Genomic DNA, 12,224 nt, shown 5'->3' with positions numbered 1-12,224 from the left:
GCAAAGCAGTGAGAACCCAGTAATCGGAGCATTTCTATTATTCGGATAGCCTATGGTTTTATTTAGTACAGAAGATTGAAGAACTAAATTCTGTAAACAAATCTTATCAATATTAAATTTTAAATTAGATTTAAGTTTCATGAATACGGTCAGAATACATGAGTATGTGAATTCAAGGGCTTACGCGCAAAGATACCTTCTTGGAGGACTTGGAAACTAATTCATATTCACGTTATACATGGGAAAAGCCACGAAAACCATCCATGCAGGCAGCCCGTTTGTCTGGGATAGATTCCGGAGCGAAGTGCCAGCATTTAGTGGTGGCGCCGATTATTAAATACAAAACTATATCTAAGATTCGGGTTTTAGATTACCACCTCATCTTAATTAAAACTGCAAACGCAAATCATTACTAATATAATTTTATCTAGAGGGATGTTGTTGTTGTTACCAATCTTGCTTGTCTAATAATGGTCAGTACAAGCCACGACATTCATCATGGTAAGGAGTCAAGTGCGACTGTCACTGGCAAGAGCCTTGAGCACCGTATAGGTGACAGCCCGACTTTAGCTCAGTTTCGCACCTCATTTTCGAGAGAGAGCCACACGGCAGCACTTAGAGAGATCCTCCTGACGTTAAGCTCCTCCGTCCCTTTATAGATCAACCGGATAAAAGGACACACTGGGCAGAAAGACAACGAACGAGCGGATGAACTAGCTAAGACTGCAGCTCTAAACCGGAAATTGTCAAGGAAGTTCTGCTTTCCGCAGAAGCTGCAAAAAGGCTCCTCAAGACAACATTCCAAGAGACATGGTCATCACGATGGCAGGAAGAAGAGACAGGAAGATTTACTTACAACATCTTCCCAATACCTACTCTCGAGAGGCTCAAATGCAAACGACTTTACCTCCAGGCATGTACTAACCACGCGAAATTCCCACCGTATTACAGACGATTCCTCAGACGGGATGACAACTGGCCTTATGGTTTTCGCGGGGAAGACGCGACGCACTTTATTACCTGCTCTCCTGCCCTCTGACAGAGCACCTTCGACAACAGTTCTTTCCTTCCGACTACATCACATATCCTGTGAATAGACTGTTCACGGACTATTACTGCAACAAGGGCATCTTAGAGATAATGAAGCAAGTGAATGAAAATGATTATATCCAAGAAACTAAAGATTAATGTAAAATGTAGAAAGGTGGCCTAACCGTCAGATTGCTATCAATAACTACGATGACTTCCTAACCCTTTAGTGCCATTAACTTAGTTTGGCGGAACATGTTAAGTAAAGTGACCATACCCCAGGAGGACGGGTCCGAGGGTCTCCCATCCATCCTCCCCTACCACCAACCTCTTGAGAGGACTTTCGGCTTCCCAAATATTTGGAGTGGCCTCATGCTTCACAGAGTTATTTACATTTATAAGCGTCCATGCCTAATGGAACACATATGTCCCACCATTACCACCCAGTGGGACGTAGTTATCCCAGGTTCCTGTAATCTCCCTATTTTAAAATTATATTTTTCATTCTTTGTGATAATTACCAAGACTACATAAAAAGTCAAGTCAGTTGGAACAAACAAATAAATAGGGACGGAAAGGGTTAAAGCCATATACACCGCTACTGTCCTATGAGTGTAGTGTCCTGAGTTCAAAAATTAGCTTGACAACGATTGACCAAGTCAGGAGCTGTAATTAAGTGCTTTACCGTGAAGCTGCCTTTACCGTTACAGCCTGAAGGCTGTGTTGCTGATTGTTCCAGCGTCTTCAGCATAGTTTTTCGAAGACTGTAAACGTATCTTTGGAACTGTCCTGTGTAATACTGACGAATAAATTGCGTTTTGGTTTTTCATCAAGTGATATCATCAATTTCTCCAAATCCACGTGCCCGTAGAACCCAACAACATAGAGGAGCACTTTCCAACTCTCAGTCAAAAACTCTATATTCCTTTATATATGCTTATGAGGTTTTCGTTGATCTGGTAAAAGGTAATTAGCCCAAATCCCTAAGGCCCATATCACACGGCGTTTGTTTCACACGTACAACTGTTTCGGACAATTTTTCTGCCTGGTTTACTATTGAAAGAAAGATGTGCGACTTTTTTCCTTTCCTTCCAAAAAAATTGCAACTTGTTCGTTTTCAACCAAAACAGAACTTAGAACATAAGTGCACATGCTTGTGTTAATAAATCCAATACAGCTTGTGGTGATGCAAGTAAACGACAGCCAAATTTAATTTGAAACGTACCCTAGTAAGCAAAGTCTACGCAAATTAAATCTTAATCTAAGCTGGCTTAGTAACGCTGTTGGCGTAACAAATTCAAATGTCGGCAGTGATAACACAAAGTCAAATAATAATTGCAAATTATCGGATCAGGAATTAATGCAGCGTGCGCGCGCAGACCAGAAGCACGCTCTGCCTTACAATCCAAAAACCTCAATTTAAATACTAGCTAGCTGATTTGTTTTCTAATGATAAAACGAAAAGGAAATGTTATAATAAAGATGCAACTCATAAAAACATGGTTAATTTAAATAATATTAATCATATCGGCTTTTTAAGTAGCGCATGAAATTTCAGAGGACAGACATGTTGCCTGCTTGGCCTTGAGGGGTGGTGCAACCTCATCACTTATGCAGCTTCTCCACGTACTATGAGTCAAACTTGGCTTTGTGTAGGATGTGGCCATAAGGGTAATGCGACGATGTTTGCGGCCTGTCAGCACGGCGTTCATTGTAGCGGCTCTGTCCTATCTTCGAGGTCCGAGAGGCACCATCTTTCAACAAAATACAACCGCATGTTGCCCGTGCTGTCCTGATCGTCCTCGATATAGAGTCTGTTGCCCTGGCCAGCACGTCCTTCGGATATCTCCGCATTGAGAACATCTGGCCATGGGTTGACGAGAGACTGGCACCAAACGACAGTCACTTCGATCAGTGAACTCTGGCATAAAGCCACAAGGTCATCGAAGGTCAGTTCGACTCGATGGCCAGCCGTTGTTGCTGCCGACGTTGGCAGCTCTGTGTCTGAATTCTGCACACTGTGTATCCCAAATCATCTGTAAATTTAATCATGTCTTTCTTCCATTATACTGTATACCTGCAATAAATAACATTCTTCTATTCGCTTTCATTCTAGTGTAGCAACTTCTAATTGTATAGTTTCTTGTTGTGTAGTTTTATTGTTTTCCTACCTTTCTCGCTCTGTCGAGATTAAATAGCAACAAAAACTGCATATATGCTAACTTCTATCTCTACTTAAATTGCCTCCAAATCTTCAAAAATGTGAATAAAGAAAAAGGAGAAAGACTTATTTAAATTCAGAGTAATAAATAATATACTTTATAAATGTAATGGAAAACTATTTCTTATTTCATTCTTGAATTTTATGTCAGTATAAATTCTACAATGTCTAATGTCTCACAAATAATCTATAAGTTAAAAATCATCAAAAAATTAACTATACCATTCTTAATTATTCAAAGCAGCTTATTTTATATCAGATATAATGTCATTCGAATATTCATTTTGTATCTTTCTTTTGTAGATATGGAAAGCTGAAATGAACATGACGATCCTAGGAGGACAAAAGACAGTCCACCGAGGAGGTGGTAACGGTTGATGATGAAGAAAAAGCGCTCGGCCAGTCGATCGGCCAGAATGGCTGTTCTGAAAAGAGCGAGTGAGCGTCGAGCAAAATCCTGTTTTATTGTGGTCATATTTTTCGGCGTCTTTGCTTGCATGCTAGTGACTGAAGTCTTTTATGTGGAAGAACAGCGTTGGCAAGATGAAAAATTCATATCTATGTTCTCTTTCGGCAAAGATGCCTCGCAAATGCCGGATGAGTTTATGGACCCCATATCTTCACGGGTGGCCAGAGAACTAGCGCGAGTAAAAGAAGACGACGCTTCATCTTCTAACGAAACTCGTCAGAGGCACCAGTTATTTGCTTTGTCGAACTCAATCATCAGCGAAGATCGTTGGCAATTAGTACCGAACACTAAAGATAAGTTTTTCGTATATTCAGCCTTTTATGACGAAAGACGAACTAAATGGGTTCGTGTAATCGCAGCTGCTCGCACACGACTGGCGGATAAGGTGCTCTGCCAGTTCTCTTACAAAGATGGCAGAGAACCTTACACAATTGCAGGAATCAATCGGCTCATTAGAGAGAATTGGAATCTGAAGTACAGTGCTTATTTTATTTTATGTCCTCTCAAACAAGTTAATGTTCCCGTACCTAACCATGTATCTATCATCCGACAAGGAGACAATACGGTGTCCAACAAGCTTGTCGTTCATGACAATAAGAAACTGTACACGAAACCAGAAGGCATAGCAGTGTGCATTAAACCATTGCATTACGAATACAATAAAGTCAAAAACTTGATCGAATTTATTGAACTTAACAGAATTCTAGGAGTCAATCATTTCGTACTCTACAATCACACAATAGGTGCAGAGGTAGAGTGCATTTTGAAAAAGTATGAGATCGAAGGTGTCGTCACTGTGCTTCCATGGCAACTTGATATCGTATCTCAGAAAGAGATACGCACCGAGGGACTTTTCGCAGCCCTCAATGACTGTCTGTATCGAACTATGTACAGATTCCGTTATGTTCTAATGATCGATTTAGATGAATACATTATTCCGCACAAGAATTCCTCTCTAACGGTAATGCTGGAACATTTGAATAAGAAAAACCAGGAAAGGACTGGCGCTTATTCATTCCAGAATGCTTTCTTCTATCTGCAATGGCCCAACGATACTTCATCATCAAGCCTGCCTTACAAATTGCTTACATTGCAAAAGACCATCAGGAAATCCAAGTTCCATGCTCATAAGCAGCGCTCTAAATGTATCGTTCTTCCAGAGCGCGTCGTGGAAATGGGTAACCATTTTGTTTGGGAATTTATCGCTGGGAAAACTATGATGAACATTCCACCAGACATGGGATTTCTCCATCACTATAGAGTGTGTGAATTCGGTGGGAATGATTGCATCAATACCACACACGTAGTAGACCGCCGTATGTATACGTGGCGGGATTCACTGATTGAAGCAGTTGCACTGAGATTAAGATTGCTTCAACCGGTTTGTGAAAATATTCTACCTTTCTTGATAGTGTAAAATGAGTTTTCAATTTTTTTTTTCTTTTGTAGTTCTTTTTAAAAGATAATAAATGGAAAAACCGACTCAAATTTTTATCTTTGAAAATGCAGCACTTCGACATTACGAAAAGATTAACATGAAAGACTGCATTATTTAGAAGTGCTTTTGTTGTTTTCCCCAAAAAGTGTATTTTCAATTATTACTCTTATTTTTTACGATTGCAATTTTCATATCGATTATGCAATGTTGTATTCTGAACAAATATAATCGTACGATTATTCATACAGATTAACCCTTTGTTATATTTCATCTAATGTATAATACAAGAAAGTCAAACAAATGTTAAAAGTGAATCTCTGCTAAATAATTCCTCTCAGTTTATCTCCGAAATCCATTGCAAATCAGAAAAAAAAAAGGTTCTTACTCAAAACTCTTTGAGAAAGCGCAAACCATTGCTAATAATTTAAAACAGAAACTTCTTCCAAATAATTCCATAAATATATCTTGCTGCTATGGATATTGCTTGACGACTTACTGGAATTATCATCAACCATGCAAAATGGTAAATCATTACGAAATGTAGAGAAGAATTACCTGAGATTATCATTTAATTAATAGCGATATTCATTTACCGTCTTGAGATCTTTTGTTTACCTAGTCATCGTTCTGTTCCCTTCCTGAACAATGGCAGAAATATGTTCTGAGATTTAAGAACATGTTCATGACATCATCAATCTTCATCTTTATTCTTCAGAATTTTATATTAATTTATTCTCAAATTCTATTATACATAAATTTTGTGTAATATTCAATGTAATGCCACAGTTTTATTTCCTGATCTATACTGATATAAAGTATGAGAAATTTCTGCAAATCATTTCAGAAATTTGGACACTGTTTGGATTTTTACCATAATCAACAGAAGTGAAGCAAATTTTTTATAATGTATACTAATAATTATTTTCTGCTCAACAATGTCAAGCAGATATGATTATTGACTCACGAGAGTCCAATAAGCCTACTGGACAGGAAGTTCTGAATGTATTATAGAACTCATATTTTAAGATGTGAATCTAGTCATCGAAAACATAATTCAGTTGCAACAAATCTGTGTTCTAGTTTCTGTAGGTATTATTGAAAAGTGTCGTTTTTGAAACTAGTCATGAAAAGTGAATTATAGTGCTAGTCTTAGAACAAAAAAAGCAGAAATCACCTCATTAATTTTTCGTATCAGTACCTTCTGAATGAAATGTATGTTATTCTTATCTGTAATTATAAAATATGTACTTTGTGACGATTCTCAATTATGGATAAATAAACCTTTGTCAAATATTTTGTGTTCATTTATTTATTTATTGTAATGACAGAACACGTGAATATATCATTAATAATTTAAGTATTACTCAAGCTTAAGTTTTAGCAAAATTAAATGAAGAAGGTAAGATTATTTGATTAATTAAGTAAGATTCGACTGAATATTACAAAACTGAAAATAACGTAATAAACAAAATAAAACTTGCAAAATTTGATTTAAGTAATTAGCATGAACGTTGGAATAAGTTTATACTTAACCTAAACATCAAGTAAAATACATAATTAATACGCAATATGTAAATCTAATGCAAAATTAATTCATTAAGGGGACAGTGGACGTTTAAATACTTTTTAATTATTGTCATAGAGTTATGAAACTTTGCATGCATGTATATTTTACTATAATTATATCAAATATCTTGCAATTTAATTTTTTTTTCAAATTTTGAATTTTTTTAATTTTTTCAAAATGTTGTATGCGATTTAATTTTTTTCTCTTTCTTGTTAATTTTGCTTTATTTTTGTTGAAAATGCATTGCAAACACAACTTAGTATCAATTAGTGAATTGCATAAAATGTTAGTTTTTAATTAATATTTCTTTCATATATACTTAAATTTTGGACATAACTTCCCACTTTAATACACTTTAATTGGACTTTTATTCTCTTAATGAATTCGCATTCAAAAATGCATACAAAGTTTTGTTAAATGTATAAATGGGAATCTAAATTACACTCAATTTTGAACAGCGCATGGAGCATTTTGAAGATGTAATAATCGCAAAAATTTCATTATGAGAGAAATACATTTTAAGAATATTTTTACGCTTACCTATAATATTTACTTCTCAGTATGTTCTAATATATGATTTTATTTAATAAAAAAATATTTTAACACTGTTTTACGTATGCATAAATAATTTTCTACTAATAAAATCGTTGAATGATAAGAAATACTTAATGTTATTTTAGAAATTTTCTCGAAGACTCTCAGAAAATTCAACTAAGTAATTTTTTAAAAAAATTAGAATCACTTTAAAAAGTCCAGCACCATATGTTTCCCATTTCTTTATTTACATTTTCATTATGTTTACCTACTTTACACAGTTTTTTTTTTTTTTTTTTTTTTTTTTGTTTTTGTTTTTGTTTTGTTTTGTTTTGTAATTCTTCTTTTCTCGTATCCAGTCAAACCCCGCTTTTTGCTTTGATGCATACGACGTTTATCTTGTCTCTGTCCAATAGATATTGAACATGAATTTATATTTTTCCGTTCCATACCTAAAGTATTTAAACACTCAAAACTGAAGTCCCTAATTGCTGTATAACAGCTATTTCGAGTCTGTTTTCAATACAAATGTTTCCTTCGAGCAAGTTCTTCCAAATGGCGCTATGTGAACTCTCGTTAGTGTTTTATATTTTCCAGATATGCATCATGCTAAAAGCTGATTCCTGGCTGATTTACTGTTGATTTGCTGAGATTGTCAACAGTAATTTGTCATCACTGACTGAGATTTAGGTTTCATATTTTTAGCAATGCTACATAAAAAAATTTTTTTAATGATATGACATCTGTTGAATATTTGTAATGTCTGGTTAAGTCATTCGTGAAACAAACTCGCATAAATTGCAGTCTTCATAATATTACACATTTATATCTTACTAACAGTAAAAGATATTGTGGCGGAAATTAAAATAATGTTTCTCAAATGTTTGTTTACCTTTTTATTGGCATTTAAATGTCCCTTTAAATGTCACAAAAAAGGTAAACAAGCGTATTCAAATGCTTATAACTTCTTTTAAAATAATTTTACACACAAGCGGTTTTTTGTAGACGATAGAGTTAAAACCGTAGAATATTATCATATGAAATTTTTATTTCCCAATTTTTGGTCAATTTTTGGTAAATTTGTCGTCCACTATACCCTTAATCGATACATAAGGATAGGTACACTGCGCAAAAAAAAAAAAAAAAAAAAAAAAAAAAAAAAGGACAGTTTTATATCTCCCGTTCTACTGGGCCGATTGACAAAATTTAAATTGCGTTTTTCATGTCTCGAAAGCGTGACTGAGGATATTAGATTTTAGAATATATTAGATTTATATATATATAGAAACTGTTCTAACATAGGTATTTTGACACAAAATTGGACTTTTCCTGAAATAACATACCAATTTTTTTCCATATTTCGATTCTACGACTCAAATTATGCTTAGATATTAAATTTTGTAAAATTTGGTGCGAAATTTACGGAGAAATTCAAAAATTTATCTTGGCGCATTTTTTTTTCAGTTTGCGCCAAGAATAATTCTTTTGGCGAATTTCTTAATATATGGCAACCAATTTTCCTTTCCCTTCCATTATGCCGGAGCGGGGAAAAAAGACACCTCGTTCCAACCTTTTTACATTGTGCATGAGCCGAAAAAAAAGTTGCATCGTTCCTTCTTTCAAATAATTTTAGCAAAGTGTCTAAACCACATTTGATGTTTTATCGCTTTCAGCAAATATGCCAAATTTCAAAACGCGCTAATATATAAATTCACGTATAGCTTCGGAAATTTTGAATAAAAAACTGCAATATTTTGCAGGTATGCTTAGAAATACGTCTACTTTAAGATGATACAGATTTTATAGATTACGATACAATTTTTTTTAATTTATAAAAATTATTTAAAAATACAAATTTTTAAAATAAATCATGAAAAATGCGTGAATTTTATTTGGAATGAACCTGAATTTCGAAATGTGAAAGGAAAAATCAAATAAGCTTAATTAAAAAAGAGAGATTAATAAATATATACCAAATTCAATTAACATGGAGGAGCTAAAATTTTGAGAGCTAATTTTTTAAAAACTACTTGTGCGATTTTTACAAAAATACCTAAATGACAACATATAAAGGATGAATGAATAAATCACAAATTAAAAGAAAACGTTATTATGTTTATTTGACCGGGGCCAATGAATTTCATTTCTCAGCTATCCGATGTCAGTTTCTTGCAAGAGACGCCCCCCCCCTCCATTTCGAAGTTAATCCTTTTCCTCTACACTAACTTTTCTTCTGTATAGTAAGTATATATTTTTGAACCTTTGAAATTTCTCTAAAAAAACATACACATGCCAGCTCTAAATAACAACTTGTTCTAAATACGCATACTCATCTACTCATAGCAGATCAGTGGCAAATTATATGCAAAGATATTACTAGAAGAATTCAGCAAGTTTAAATTTTTAACGTATGATGGCCAAGAAATATTTCAAATTTCGTACAGATTTCATTTTTACTTGTCTTCTTTTCACCTAAGAGCTGATCCTGATCTGTATTGTACATAGGCTATTCGCATATTTTTAAAAGACTTTGCTTTGCTATAAAAAATAATCGCCTGCTTCGAATTTGTTTTTAACTGCAACTATTTTTGAAAGTGTAAATTATCGTCTATTATTTGACAATTTTGTTTTCATGCAAAATGGTGTTTTTAAAGAAGCAATGGATGGAAGGCTACGACATTCGTTTATGGCAAACTACACGATAGTTCACTAATGCGAGCAATTTTTCATCTACCTCCCATGCATTTAGTCAGGAACAGCAAGTCTGCTGTTATTTCACACTAGCATTAGATGCAGTCATGACCAGATGTATTTGACTTCTCTTACATGCAACATAAATCTGCTTAAAATGCCTTTCCTTCTGAATTAATTTTTGCACAGCATGCCAAGTCGTACAAGACATACGTAAGTAATGGTTAAATAGTAAGTATAATTTGTAGAGACATTAGGATATTTTTGGAAGCCCGAGAGATGAAAAATCCTTCGTCGGGAATCGAACCACAGACCTCTGGAATACCGGCCCAGAGTGCAAAACCACTAAGGCTCGCTAGGAAAGCGGGAGAAATACCTTATACTCCCCCTTTTAAAGGGCGACTGGGGGTTTTTAGGGGACCCATTCGCCAAACCCTCGGTGTGGAGAGTCATCATCCACAACCCTTTTAGTTCGGGGGCCACTGTACAGTTCATTAGGTATAATTTGGGAAGCAGGAAAGATGAAAAATAGCAACCGCCTTCGCCGGGAATCGAACCATGGACCTCTGGAATACCGGTCCAGAGTACAAAATCACTACATCACGAAGGCGGGAGAAATATCTTATATACTTCCCTTTTTAAAGAGCGACTGGGGTTTCAAGGGATCCAATCGCCAAATCCTGTGTGTGGAGAGTCATCATCAATCACCCTTTTAGTTCGGGCGCAGCTGAAGAGACATTATGTATTTTTAGAAAGCCGGAGGAGAGATGAAAAATGCGCAATCGCCTTCGCCGGGAATCGAACCACGGACCTCTGCCCCAGCGTGCAGAATCACTACACCACGAAAGCACGTTAGGAAGGCGGGAGAAATACCTTATAAATTCATTAATTTTACTTACCATATACGCTCACGTAATGTCCGCACTTTTTTTTACTAAAATGAAGGTGCGGACATTACACGGGTCGTTCAGATGTCGCGCTTTTTCTCGTGAGTAATTTTGTGTATAAATTTCCTTTCAAACAGCCAAGTTAAGTTCTAAGTGGAACAAAATGGCATAAGTAATAAAAGTATCAAATTTAAAGTTGTCTAATAGCTACTTAAAATTTACAAACTCACTTTTCCCATTCACATATATTATGTAAATTACCCTGTTTACGTTATCAACACTCGGCGGGTATTAGTTCGCACAGGAGCACAATATGGAGGCACAAATCAACCAACACTTGCAATTTTAATATTTACTTTTACATCAAATTAAATAAACATTGGTTCTTTTAATATCTTGCATACATTATTACTCTTATCTTGCATACATTACATCAATTTGTTAAATCTTTTATATCATTGAAAATAATTTCGCTTGCCCCTTCAAGAATATATGACATAACTTTGGTATCTTTTACTTGAACTTCTTTTGTACCCTCTACGTAAGCCTATAAATCTAGTTTAACAAAAACTGGAAAATTTCATTCATGGAAAAGAAACTTTTTTTCCTGACACGACTTTTTTTAACTTTAATCAACAAAAACCAAAAATTGTTATTTGAGATGAGTTCAAATATATATTCTATTGAATTAATTTTATTCTCAAGAAATATTTGCCTAAATAAAAAATTAATAGTTAAAAAATATTTATAATAGTCTAACTAGTTAAACTTTCACAACTATATGGTTTAGTTAACCAAAATATAACCATGTGGCCTTTTGATTAAAGTAATTTCATTAATTCTAAAATTTATTCATAGGATTAAAAAAACAAACTAATTTAACAAAACAGATTATTTATTGTCATTTCTTTGACTTCTCAGATAATTATAAGGCTGCGTAATAGTGGCGCCATCTATGGGCTTAACATGTATTTAAAGCTAACATTTTATTTATATTTAAATGTACCTTAATTATTTTTTATTTCATTATATATTTCTATGGAGCAACTAGGAGCATTCCGTCTCCATTTACCATTGCCCATATTAGGATATTCTGCAAACATACTAACTATATATGCATATAGATATATATTCAAATCTTAACGTACTTTGCGTGTAACATGCAGGTCTTCTAAGACAGGAACAGCAAGTCTGCTATTATTTCACAATAGCATAAGCTACCCTCATGACAAGCTGTATTTCATTTTCTTACATACAACTAAATCTGTTTAAAACGTCTTCTCTTCTAAATTAATTTTCGCACTAGAAACCCTGAACTAATTTTTGCACTGGAATCAGAGCATGTCAAGTCATACATGACATGCATAAATAAGTAGAAACGTAATAAA

General features: G+C 34.5%; 1 protein-coding gene across 1 annotated transcript in view; it reads left to right on the top strand.

The window, feature by feature from the left end:
• LOC118204773 (beta-1,4-galactosyltransferase galt-1-like) overlaps nt 1-6,450 on the top strand; it is a 364,288-nt gene extending 357,838 nt beyond the window's left edge. Inside the window, exon 3 of the mRNA XM_085814506.1 lies at nt 3,554-6,450. Coding sequence (XP_085670632.1) covers nt 3,628-5,136 — 1,509 coding nt within the window. The 5' untranslated portion in view covers nt 3,554-3,627 and the 3' untranslated portion in view covers nt 5,137-6,450. The remainder of the gene's footprint in view (nt 1-3,553) is intronic.
• Nucleotides 6,451-12,224: the final 5,774 nt, after the last annotated feature.

This window comes from Stegodyphus dumicola, chromosome 4 (assembly GCF_044657685.1).
Source record: "Stegodyphus dumicola isolate Sdum_Otavi_A_Nest chromosome 4, ASM4465768v1".
Classification (NCBI taxonomy): Eukaryota; Metazoa; Arthropoda; class Arachnida; order Araneae; family Eresidae; genus Stegodyphus; species Stegodyphus dumicola.
Note: the sequence above shows the minus strand (reverse complement) of the source record. Positions and strands in the feature narration are given on the sequence as shown.